Source organism: Hylobates moloch, unplaced genomic scaffold, assembly GCF_009828535.3.
Source record: "Hylobates moloch isolate HMO894 unplaced genomic scaffold, HMol_V3 SCAFFOLD_16, whole genome shotgun sequence".
Lineage (NCBI taxonomy): Eukaryota > Metazoa > Chordata > Mammalia > Primates > Hylobatidae > Hylobates > Hylobates moloch.
The window spans coordinates 74,779,861-74,793,617 of record NW_026652291.1 but is presented as its reverse complement, the minus strand read 5'-3'; the positions used below and the strand labels follow the sequence as shown (position 1 = coordinate 74,793,617).

The window sequence follows — 13,757 nt, the reverse complement described above, 5'->3', positions numbered from 1 at the left end:
ACCAACAAGACATTCCAATTACAAACAAAAAAATAGAAAAATTATAAGCTTAATATTTCCCATAAAAATCTCTCTCACAAAATTCACTGCTATGAATCATTTTACTAATTGGCAATGTACATATAAAACTAAAGTTTCAAAATCTAATTTGACTTTCAATTGGATCCTTCATGCTATTTATACATAACTATTGCAAAATAGCTTAAAATTTTTAAAGACGTATTTCTTAAAAAATTATAATTAGTTATACTTACCATTGTCCATTTCTGCTACTTGATAAATAGTAAACTTTGCAAGATCATAACATTTCATCATAAGAAGATATTGTCCTCTGGAAGAAATAATCGATTTTGATTCTAAGCAGCTAAAAATAAGCTTTCTAAAATAAAGTTTCTTATAATCAGTTACTTAAAATTTTAGAATATATTCATTCTTATTTACTTATGTATGCATAAAAATGAAAATTACAGACATTTTTATAATCTAAATACATCAATTAGCATAGTGATGTGATGAGAAAACTTAGGAAATGTAACACTGAAAGAAAAATACACAAATCTCTTTTTGCAATTATCTGTATTTAAAATGTTATACTTTTTGCTGAGAAATTATTAAAAGATAAAGTTCAAGGCATATAAAAGGAAGGAGGTATTTACATAAATTGCTAAAATGTGGTTCAAGGACAAAGCAAGCACTTATCAGTAAAGCATTGTCTCATTTCATTTTCCCAGGTCTATAAATCCTTAAAAGATTATATTTTTGATAGTGATAACTCATAACTTGCAAAGGATATCTGTATAGAAAGTTCTACTACATGTGAAATACTGCATGGAAGTAGGCAGTACCTGTAGAAATGGTATACAATTCAATATGTCACTTCTTTTCACTGAATTAGCAGAGGTTTATGTTTAGTACACATGCTTATGTTGGATTGTGGACATTGTCAAAACAACTGTTCAAAATATGTTACCTTACTCTTGAGATATGTGATAACTATATGACTAGTCACTTAAAAAGGTCTCAAAGAACATAAACACTAAACAGATATATTTTAACGCAAGGGTACAGCAAAGGGAAAAATCTGTTTATCTTATGTAATAAACTATCTTAAAGTTTAACAAACTGGCTTGCTGGTGGGGAAATGGCAATTGCTGGGAGATTAAATATAAAATGGGGAGTCTGAAAGGTTCAAGAGGGAACTGAAGATCCCCATTCAATTTCTCTGATGCTAAGTTATCCCAAGAAGAATTCAGTTTCTATGCTCATACCTTCTTAGGTATAATTGGATTCCATCTGGCTGAAGGTGGATAGCACGAGACAATTCATTTACTGCCTTTTTCAATTTATGCAACTGTTGAGTGATAAACAGAAACTTAGCTCCCAATAATAACGATTGCTTCCTTTCTGATATTTATCCTCTCCCACCTTTCTACAGAAATTTTGCAGGGACATCTCCTAACATACATGTTTTTCTTAAGAATCAACAAAGCAAATGGGATACAGAGAAGTAAAAAGAAAAATTTATCATATACTCTTAGTTTTAAAAAATCATCTATCTTTAATTTTAAATAATAATTATACATATCTACATATACTATTTCACATAAATGTGATTATATAATACATTCTGGATTGTGTACGTGTTTGTGTTCTCTTTTTTCATTTAGTTTTCAGTTTTTCTCCCTCAACCCTAACAACTTTTTCAGCAAACCTGATCCATCTTAATTAAGTAGCATGCAGGCTGGTCTCAGGCCTCTAATTCCAGCACTTTGGGAGGCTGAGACAGGAGAATCGCTTGATGAGGCCAGGAGGTCAAGACCAGCCTGGTCAATATAGTGAGACCCCATCTAGGCAAAAACAATAATAAGAATAAAGACTAAGAAATAAAGTAGCATGCAAAGGAGGGTAATATAAAAACTAAAACTCTATTGTACTTAAAAATAAGGGAGGAAAAACAGGCCTGCACAAAAATTAAGTAAATGAATGAATATAACAAAATAAAAAAATGATGAAAAAGTAATCTGCTTGACATCAATATGTAATGAAAAGTAAACATTAATTATTCCCTTAATACTGGTCGCAGAAACTGAATTTGTACAAATTTGGGGACAAAGTCAACTATCATTGGAAATATTACCAAAAGAGCACCCTAAAGACCAGAGCAAAATTAACCTGGGACAACCAACCAATCCTTTTAATGTTACGGCACAACAATGCAAAGAAGCAAATGTACAAAACTAACTTGTGCATGGAAGCAGGCAGTAGCTGTAGAGATGGTATAAACGTTTGGAGGAAATGGTGGATGGACTCAAAAGATGAAACAGAAAAGGAGGAAGTTTGAGATTTGTTTAAACAAATTGGAAAATTTCTGTGGAACTTCATGCCTGCTGCTTCCTAAGCTAGCCCTATTCAGGATGGTGTAATTAATAAATCATATAGTCATATGTCCACATTGCTACACCTGTTCTACCAACCATACATGTCTATGCATTGAGGAAATCCTGACTTAAGACAAATGGAGGCTCATTCGCAGATCTCACAAGCTTCCCTGACATTAGACCACTACCAGGCAGCCTTAGATTAGATTTACCCTGGAGGCTGAACCCACATAATGGGAGTATATATTCTTGTACATACATACACAAGGGTTTATTTACAATTGTTTTATTTACATGGAATCATATTGTACACACTTCACAATCTTTTGTGAGCCCTACTTTTCTTACTTAAAAATATCTCATGGAAAACCTTCCAAGTCAGCTAGCGTAGTTCTATTCATTCTTGTCACCATCTCTGTTACATTCTATGATGTGAATGCACCACAAATTATTCAATCATTACTGCATAGAGATTGTTGCCTCTCAGAACAGCCTTTGACTATATACTTACACCTTGCTATCATGCTAGTATTTTCATTTCTCTATGTGCTCAAGGGAAACTCCAACTTCCACAGATGGCCCTAGCTTCATCAATAGGGTTAGGTTAAGCAAAAGAACCACACACTATGAGTATGTCCACCCTTTCCCCAACAGAGTCAAGAACTAACATGACCTAGTGGCAACACTGAACTTGCCCTGGGTCCCTACCTCCATTGTCAGCAGAGTAAGGACTTTGAATGGGACTCTAGTCACACTGGGTCCTGACATGTAGACAATGGAGGACAAAGCCTCCAGGCAATCCTCCGTGGACATACAGTGTGAGCAAGGAATAAACCTTTGTTTTAATACAGTAATTTTGAAGGTTTGGTTTTGGGTTTTTTTTACCTCAGCATAGCCTAGCTTATCCTGGCTGAAGCCAGCATAGACAGGAGACAAAGGTAGAAAGGCAATTAGGAACTAGCTCCTGTGGGGTCTTGTAAACCTTTGGCTTTTGTAGAATTTAGCTTTTATTCGAAACACAAGGGAAGCTATTGAAGGGCTTGAGCAAAGAAGTGAAATAATCTGACATGTTTTGGCAAGATCACTGTGGCTACTATTTGATAATCCATCCTGGTGAGAAACTAGTATTTGCACGAGGCAGTTAGAGGTGAAGTGGTGGAAATGGGTGTCTACTTTGAAGGATAGAGACAAGAGTTAAAAGCGTTATCTCTGAAAATCAGATCTGGCTGGAATCGGAGAGGATTTTTCCTATTTATAGTGCTGTTTTAATTTGTCACAGCAGGGGCATATAACATTTATTTTTAACATAAACAACTTATAAAACTTAAACAAAATTAAAGGTAAGTATGAATGGTCAGTATCCCATTCTATGGCTGGATCCCATTGTATGAACCTACTTACTCACCTGTACACACACACACACACACACACACACACACACACACACAAATTATACCATAGACTCAAATTGTTAATAGCAGCTATCCCTACAGAATAAAATTATAGATAATAGTTTTTAGTTTATTCTTATCGCATGCATATATTACCTGCAATAAGTATATAATGCTTTTGTAATTAAGAAAAAAAGGTATTATTTTCAAAAGTGAAAGACATCAAAATGCACACCTTGAAAGTAGAGGCTTTATAAATGAGTAATTAGAGTTAACTATCAGCTTAACACATTGTTTATAAATGCATTAGCCCCTACAATTAGCTAAAATATGTATATATATTAAAATTATGTTGAACAAATATCCAGAAAATAAAAGTTTTTTTAAAAAAATCAAGGTTCTCCAGGCTTAAATACCTTAAAATAGGCTTCTGCCCGACAAAGATAGCTTTGAATACATAAAGGATCAATTCTAATAGCTTCAGAAAATTGCCAAATGGCTTCCGTGTAGTTATCCAGGTGTAGCAGATGTATGAGGCCAATATTTACATAAGCCAAAGTAATAGTTCTAAAAAAAAAATGAGAAAGTCAAATCTTGTTGAACATTTTTAATTATTCCAAATGTTCTCCAGTTAGCAATAAACTGAATGAAACAGATGCATCAGTATTCATCAGAGTATTTTTTAATGTTTTACAAAGGAAAGTAAATTAGTTAGCTGCTCTCTATGAAAAACTATAAATACCTTTACGAAACCCTTAGTAGAGAACTAATGTTTTTAGGGTCTGAGCTAGGAACAGAATTCCTGAAGTCTCCTAGACTTTTAGCAAAACTTTACTCTTCTTTGATTTACCTTTCCGTTATCTTGAGTCACAAGCTTAGTTTTTCTCAACTAAAGAGTCTTTACCTCAGGCTGTGTTCTATTGGCCATGAGTGACAGTGAGAAACAGTCATATTCAAGGGTTTGGTGGCTTGGGGTTAAAATCCTCTCCACATACATACTAACACAGCTTTTCTGCATCAAATAAATGTTATTTATCTCTCTTAGAATGGAATGATTTTCAGTAGAGAAATAACCTTAGAAATTATCATGTTTGATGCCTCTATTTCAAAATGAGAAAACCACCCATCCAATAATCCAACCTCACAGAATCCCTGACCCCTTGCCTAGACACCAAAGTTCCTACTTCCTGTTTTCTGTCTCCTTGAAACTGACACTCTTTTCTTTTTCTTTCTGGCTCAAAAATGTCCAAAAGAAAACCACTGTGGTCATTATGGAGCCATGCTCCATGAATTTCTTGTGTCAAGTTCAAAGTTTACCTTGGATAGACTAAGTAAACAGTCTGCTGGTTGGCAAGGAATTGGCATGATTAGTTACTCTTTCTGACACCTTCCCTTTTCATAAATGCTTCATTGGAAAAAAAGAGGGAATTTTAAATTAAATTATGTGATTTACAGTTTGACTTTCTGACTAGTACATTTAATTTTCAGACTGTATTTCTTTCTGAACCTATGGTCTACATGGTATTAGCGTTTTTATTTTGCTTTACTAAAAAAAAATGAAGCCAGAAGTTCTAAAGAGAAGGTTGCCTTCCACTGAGTTGTATGCTGTCCATAGCAATCATATACCAAGCAGAATATTTTTTCATTATTTTAAAACTTAATGACAGTTTTCCACGAAGTTAATTTCAAAAAGCTCTAGCCTGGGCATCTCCAAAATCCTCAATAGTATTGATTCGTTATCCATAGATGTAACTCCTGTCAAACCCATTTAACTTCTAAAAGTTGCAAAAACACCTGAGGCAAACAGATGTTGAGAACAGGTTTTATTTTAGAAGTAATCTTGTTTTTAGAAGTAGTATTCTAATTCTAGGATGACTTTATAAGTGTCTCATTTTTTCTAGGTTATCAATGATGAGGGGAAAGAAACTTTTTCTCCCATTTCAGGTTTTCAATTTTTTACAAAAGTGAAATCAATAAATATGAAAAGGAAAACATACCTGTCTAGAGAAATGACAGTTTCAAAGTCACAAATTGCCAGCTGCCAAAGTTTTAGATGTGCATAGACTATTCCCCGATGTAGAAAACAACCAAGATTCTCATAGCCATCATTTATGAGTGCTTAAAAATTAAAAAAAAAATTTATTTCATTCACGTTCTAAAATAACCACATGTAAATTATATTTTAGTCTGTAACCTTCCTATTGCTTATTCTCATTTTTAGCATTATATAAAATAGAAACATATTTATGATGAGTGTACTTGTTTGGTAAGTTAAATAATAGTATTGTACATTAAAATGTATTTATTAGTAACAATGTGGCAATTGTGGTTCACAAACTCATTAGAGCTGAACTAAATCCTGATCGGAATCTAGTACAGTCCACTCACTGTATAGGTGAGGAGATTAAAGTCCAAAGGGGGTAAGTACATTGACCATGGTCATGATATGCCAGTCAATGGCAAAGACTGGCCTAGAATCCAACTCCAGACAGAAGGGTGCCATGACCCTTGATGGCCTGATTTTATCAGGAAGCCATCGTTACTGGCCAAGGAACAGGCTTGGGTCCTAGTCCTGAAGGCAGAAAGCAGAGGTCAGGCTTGCACACAAACCGGGACAGACAAGCAAAGAGGCTACACCAAGGCAAGCAGACCTTGGAGGGAAGGCAGACAGCTTGACTACGCACATCCCAAGTAACAGCTATCCGGGATGCACATCCCTAATAATGGAAGGAAGAAAAAGAACCTCCTCTCAGTAATCCAGGTGTGTGACTCTCATCAGTAACCAGTCTAGAGGTCATCTCATGTCTCTCGCCTACTGATTGCCCCTTCACTTTCAAAACATGTTAGTGAATTAGATGGGGTTTCCACAAATTTTGACAGATATCTTTAAAGCTTCTCATGCCATTCTGCCTTAAGGTGGAAATTTTTGCCAAAATATGCATAATGTTTACAGTCGAGGACAAAAATATTCACAGTACTGGATTTAGGGAACTATAGCCAGTGTCAGCAATGATCATACAGATTAAGTAAGTACAGTCATGCACCATTTAACGGTAGGGATATGTTCTGAGAAATGCATTACTAGGGGATTTCTTTATTGTGCAAACATCATAGAGTGTACTTTCACAAACCTAGATGGTATATGTCATATTTATATATATACATATATATACAGAATATAGAATATATTATAGAATATACATAGAGAATATATATATATATATAAAATAGAGAAAACCAAATGTCCCAACACCATTAATGAATATCAATCATTTCCCCTACTTGATCCACAATGCCAATGTCAAGTGCCATATATCAGGTTTAACCATACTATATACAGTCCGTTTTTGACTGAAACATCATTATGCGGTGCATGACTGTTATCACTTGAAGAAAATCTAACTGCTCAGTTCACAGGATGATTGGCTAGCAATTAAAAAATCAGCTGCAGTTTGGGTGGTTGCTCTTAACAAATAAAAAAAAAAAAGCTCTTCTTAAGGAAAAAAATATTATTTAACCTCCCTGTGCTATGGCTTTCTCATCAGTAAAACGTGAATGAAAATAGTACCGAGCTCCTAGCATTACTCTGAATATTGAGATACGTCTTATCTGGCACCTTAAACAGCACTTTGCAAGTAGCAAAATGACCAATAAATGTTAGATATCATTATTATTATTATTATTAGCTTAGCAAAATATCTTGAGAGTCCTTTTTTGTTGTGAGTGATACAACTCCTTGGGCTGTCTGGTAGGAAAGGGTTGAGGCTGAAATCAAGTTTGTCTGCTGTGGATAATTAAATACTAGGAATTTTGTTCAATTATTGTGATAGCCTAGAAGTGGGGAGACAAGAGCACGAGAAGCCCAAAACTTGTATAAGAGGGAAATATCAGAAAGAGGCCTTTAGAGGAAGAACAGAGAGAAAGGGATTTGGCCAGTGGCAGATGGATAGGGCTGATAGAGCCAGATAAAATTCTAGAAATGGGGGTGGTTTGATCTTCAAATTTAAGTTATCTGTGCTAAATTTATCCTCTTAACCCTAAAGCATTCAGTAACAGATTAGCAGACACAACAGGTTTGTGTTGATGTTACAATGGGGAATGAAGGACAGACCTGGGAAAAAGTAAAGCCGAGAGAACAGTAGCCACAGAAGTGAGGGTGAGCAAAGATGGGGAATCCAGCCAAACGCTGAAATTGGACTCAAAGATGACAAAATAATTAGACAGAAATCCTCAGTCCCCTTTCCCAAGAATCACTGGAAATAGAGGGGAGGATACTAGACTCCTCTCAACACACAGAGTGAAATTTGAGTTATTTTATTTTAATATTAATAAGAAGGGTGACCTCAGAAGGCAAATGGACTTAAGACAATCAAGTAACTATCACTTTAGCTCTTCTTCCCTGTGGAAATTTAGTTGTCTCTTCATCTCTAGACACTGTCTAACCTAGGATGATGGGATTCTAGAATTTGCACCCAGGTGAACACAGGCATATCTGGAGTGTTAGACACATGCTGGATTTCATCAGTCAGGATGGGTTCATTCATTCTGTTGGAGGCTGTTTCCTGAGCACTGACTCTATGCTCACAATTGTGCTAGGCACATGCATAAACCAGGAGTGTGCTGATTGAGGGTAACACAGAAATGGCCATTTTTAGCTGTTGGTGTCCTTAGCTACTAAGGATTTTCAAAACCTATTTTTACTTTGAGAGTTAAAAACTCTGAATTTGACAAATCCCTTGGGCTGAGCCTATGGAGCAGCACACAGCCCACCAGGACAATTTACTGCCATTTTAGCAAGCTGACTAGGAAACAGGACTGGGTTTCCAGAAAAATCTTCAGAACTCAGTGTATTATAGAAAGAGATTTCTTTGCCATCACATTCTCCCCTTGCCACAGTTAACACACACACACACACACACACACACACACACACACAAAGGGCATATTAGAAACACAGCTAAACCATTATAGCTAAATATTCATATATTGTATACCTATATACGAATATTAAAATGTGTAAGCTCATGTAATATACACTTATAATGTATATTAGTATACAGTAGTATACATATTACATTAGTGACCCCACATTACCATTCACCACTATGAAACTAAGCTGTTGAATCTCAAATTAGATTGCTATATACATGTAATTGAAGGCAAAGTACCTGAAACACTATAATCCTGTAGCGCTGTAAAAGGGTTACTCTTTCTGAATATGCAACCTCGATAATACAGTGCTAACCAGTTATTAGGATCTAAGTGAATTGCAGCAGACAAATCTTGAGTTGCCTCTTTATAAAATTTCCGTTTAACATATGCAATCCCTCGGTATGTCCTAGGAAAAAAAGGTTTGTTTTAACAAGTACTGTAAAGTATACATTTTCTCTTTTTGGTAAACCTGTACAACAAATTTTATATTTGAATAACAATTTGTAAATGTTTCTCCTTGCTTCGCAAGAGAGTTAAGTCATGATGTTAACAGCAAAAATGATACGAACTTTTTATACATTGAAGTACACTTTACTGTATGCATAATTATATACTTATCAGGTACATTCTGCATATTAATTATATGCTTACTAATTTTATTTCTTACATTTATCAAGGAGGTACATCAATAAAATAAGTATGACATTTATTATTTATTGGTTCCCCAAAATGTATTAAGCATTAATTTATACAAAATTGCTCCCTAGAAAAACAAAATAATCCATTTTGCAGAACATGGGCCCTAGTGAGTAGAAGTTTTAGGAGGCTTTCCTCTGGCGCTTGAAGATACATCCAAATATGTGAGATTCTGCTCTTTCATGGATGAAAGCTATTGCATTAGTTGTATAAACTGGATTCCTTTATCATTAACTTCTGACCCCAATTTTGAAATTATCACTGACTTTAGATCAATGCTGGAAAACTCATCTTCAGTTAGTTAATAATGTGAAGGATATCCATTTTTAGAAATAAAATAAAGATGACAAGGAAAAACAGAAGAAAGAAGCTACTAGGTTGCCTACTTAGAAGAAATAAAAATAGTGGGAGGTTCCAAGATGGCCAAATAGGAACAGCTCCAGTCTACAGCTCCCAGCATGAGCAATACAGAAGACGGGTGATTTCTGCATTTCCAGCTGAGGTACTGGGTTCATCTCACTGGGGCTTGTCGGACAGTGGGTGCAGGACAGTGGGTGCAGCCCACGGACAGTGAGCCAAAGCAGGGCGAGGCATCGCCTCACCCAGGAAGTGCAAGGGGTCTGGGAATTCCCTTTCCTAGCCAAGGGAAGCCGTGACAGATGGCACCTGGAAAATTGAGTCACTCCAACCCTAATACTGCGCTTTTCTAACAATCCTAGCAAACGGCACACCAGGAAATTATATCCTGGTGCCTGGCTCGGAGGGTCCCACACCCACGGAGCATTGCTCACTGCTAGCACATCAGTCTGAGATCAAACTGCAAGGTGGCAACGAGGCTGGGGGAGGGGCGCCCGCCATTGCTGAGACTGAAGTAGGTAAACAAAGCAGCCGGGAAGCTCAAACTGGGTGGAGCCCACCACAGCTCAAGGAGGCCTGCCTGCCTCTGTAGACTCCACCTCTGGGGGCAGGGCATAGCTGAACAAAAGGCAGCAGAAACTTCTGCAGACTTAAACGTCCCTGTCTGACAGCTTTGAAGAGAGTAGTGGTTCTCCCAGTATGGAGTTTGAGATCTGAGAATGGACAGACTGCCTCAAGTGGGTCCCTGACCCCCAAGTAGCCTAACCGGGAGGCACCTCCCAGTAGGGGCCAACTGACACCTCATACATCCGGGTGCCCCTCTGAGACAAAGCTTCCAGAGGAACGATCAGGCAGCAACATTTGCCGTTCTGCAATATTAGTGGTTCTGCAGCCTCCGGTGCAAACAGGGTCTGGAGTGGAACTCCAGCAAACTCCAACAGACCTGCAGCTGAGGGTCCTGACTGTTAGAAGGAAAACTAACAAACAGAAAGGACATCCACACCAAAACCTCATCTCTATGTCACCATCCCCAGAGACCAAAGGTAGATAAAACCACAAAGATGGGGAGAAACCAGAGCAGAAAAGCTCAAAATTCTAAAAATCAGAGCACCTCTTCTCCTCCAAAGGAATGCAGCTCCTTGCCAGCAAAGGAACAAAGCTGGATGAGGAAAGACTTTGACGAGTTGAGAGAAAAAAGGCTTCAGATGATCGGTAATAACAAGCTTCTCCGAGCTAAAGCAGGATGTTCGAACCCATCGCAAAGAAATTAAAAACCTTGAAAAAAGATTAGAGGAATGGCTAACTAGAATAAACAGCATAGAGAAGACCTTAAATGACCTGATGGAGCTCAAAACCATGGCACAAGCACTACGTGACACATGCACAAGCTTCAGTAGCCAAGTCAATCAACTGGAAGAAAGGGTATCAGTGATTGAAGATCAAATGAATGAAATGAAGCAAGAAGAGAAGTTTAGAGAAAAAACAGTAAAAAGAAATGAACAAAGCCTCCAAGAAATATGGGACTATGTGAAAAGACCAAATCTATGTCTGATTGGTGTATCTGAAAGTGATGGGGAGATTGAAACCAAGTTGGAAAACACTCTTCAGGATATTATCCAGGAGAACATCCCCAACCTAGCAAGGCAAACTACCATTTAAATTCAGGAAACACAGAGAATGCCACAAAGATACTCCTTGAGAAGAGCAACTCCAAGACACATAATTGTCAGATTCACCAAACTTGAAATGAAAGAAAAAATCTTAAGGGCAGCCAAAGAGACAGTTCAGGTTACCCACAAAGGGAAGCCCATCAGACTAACAGAGGACCTCTCAGCAGAAACTACACAAGCCAGAAGAGAGTGGGGGCCCATATTCAACATTCTTAAAGAAAAGAACTTTCAAACCAGAATTTCATATGCAGCCAAACTAAGCTTCATAAGTGAAGGAGAAATAAAATACTTTATAGACAAGCAAATGCTGAGAGATTTTGTCACCACCAGGACTGCCTTACAAGAGCTCCTGAAAGAAGCACTAAACATGGATATGAACAACCTGTACCAGCCACTGCAAAAACATGCCAAATTGTAAAGACCATCGATGCTAGGAAAATACTGCATCAATTAACGAGCAAAATAACCAGCTAACATCATAATGACAGGATCAAATTCACATATAACAATATTAGCCATAAATGTAAATGGGCTAAATGCTCCAATTAAAAGACACAGACTGGCAAATTGGATAAAGAGTCAAGACCCATCAGTGTGCTGTATTCAGACCCATCTCACGTGCAAAGACACACATAGGCTCAAAATAAAGGGATGGAGGAAGATCTATCAAGCAAATGGAAAACAAAAAAAAAGCAGGGGTTGTAATCCTGGTCTCTGATAAAACAGACTTTAAACCAACACAGATCAAAAGAGACAAAGAAGGCCATTACATAATGGTAAAGGGATCAATTCAACAAGAAGAGCTAACTATCCTAAATATATATGCACCCAACACAGGAGCACCCAGATTCATAAAGCAAGTCCTTAGAGACCTACAAAGAGACTTAGACAACCACACAATAATCATGGGAGACTTTAACACCCCACTGTCAACATTAGACAGATCCACAAGACAGAAAGTTAACAAGGATATCCAAGAATTGAACTCAGCTCTGCACCAAGCAGACCAAATAGACATCTACAGAACTCTCCACCCCAAATCAACTGAATATACATTCTTCTCAGCACCACATCGCACTTATTCCAAAATTGACCACACAGTTGGAAGTAAAGCATTCCTCAGCAAATGTAAAAGAACAGAAATTATAACAAACTGTCTCTCAGACCACAGTGCAATCAAACTAGAACTCAGGATTAAGAAACTCACTCAAAACCGCTCAACTACATGGAAACTGAACAACCTGCTCCTGAATGACTACTGGGTACATAACGAAATGAAGGCAGAAATAAAGATGTTCTTTGAAACCAATGAGAACAAAGACACAACATACCAGAATCTCTGGGACACATTTCAAGCGGTGTGTAAAGGGAAATTTATAGCACTAAATGCCCACAAGAGAAAGCAGGAAAGATCTAAAATTGACACACTAACATCACAATTAAAAGAACTTAAGAAGCAAGAGCAAACACATTCAAAAGCTAGCAGAAGGCAAGAAATAACTAAGACCACAGCAGAACTGAAGGAGATAGAGACACAAAAAACCCTTCAAAAATCAATGAATCCAAGAGCTGGTTTTCTGAAAACATCAACAAAATTGATAGACTGATAGCAAGACTAATAAAGAAAAAAAGAAAGAAGAATCAAACAGATGCAATAAAAAATCATAAAGGGGATATCACCACCAATCCCACAGAGATACAAACTACTATCAGAGGATACTATAAACACCTCTATGCAAATAAACTAGAAAATCTAGAAGAAATGGATAAATTCCTGGACACATACACCCTCCGAAGACTAAACCAGGAAGAAGTTGAATCCCTGAATAGACCAACAACAGGCTCTGAAATTGAGGCAATAATTAAGAAACTACCAACCAAAAAAAGTCCAGGACCAGACAGATTCACAGCTGAATTCTACCACAGGTACAAAGAGGAGCTGGTACCATTCCTTCTGAAACTATTCCAATCAATAGAAAAAGAGGGAATCCTCCCTAACTCATTTTATGAGGCCAGCATCATCCTGATACCAAAGCCTGGCAGAGACACAACAAAAAAAGAGAATTTTAGACCAATAATCCTGATGAACATCGATGCAAAAATCCTCAATAAAATACTGGCAAACCGAATCCAGCAGCACATCAAAAAGCTTATCCAACATGATCAAGTGGGCTTCATCCCCGGGATGCAAGGCTGATTCAACATACGCAAATCAATAAACATAATCCAGCATATAAACAGAACCAAAGACAAAAACCACATGATTATCTCAATAGATGCAGAAAATGCCTTAGACAAAATTCAATAGCCCTTTATGCTAAAAACATTCAATA

The 13,757-nt window shown here is 37.1% G+C and overlaps 1 protein-coding gene across 7 annotated transcripts in view; it reads right to left on the bottom strand.

Moving 5' to 3' along the window:
* Window positions 1–13,757, bottom strand: part of TTC6 (tetratricopeptide repeat domain 6) — a 246,741-nt gene that overhangs the window by 46,019 nt on the left and 186,965 nt on the right. For 6 of the 7 annotated variants that reach the window (XM_058429880.1, XM_058429881.1, XM_058429882.1 and 3 more), the window contains 5 exons: window positions 8,938–9,107; window positions 5,767–5,887; window positions 4,186–4,336; window positions 1,269–1,351; window positions 255–331 (listed from right to left, as the gene is read on the bottom strand). In XM_058429880.1, coding sequence (XP_058285863.1) covers window positions 255–331; window positions 1,269–1,351; window positions 4,186–4,336; window positions 5,767–5,887; window positions 8,938–9,107 — 602 coding nt within the window. Of the gene's footprint in view, window positions 1–254; window positions 332–1,268; window positions 1,352–1,711; window positions 1,813–4,185; window positions 4,337–5,766; window positions 5,888–8,937; window positions 9,108–13,757 lie in introns of those variants that run through there. The other variant, XM_058429886.1, reaches the window with a different exon arrangement.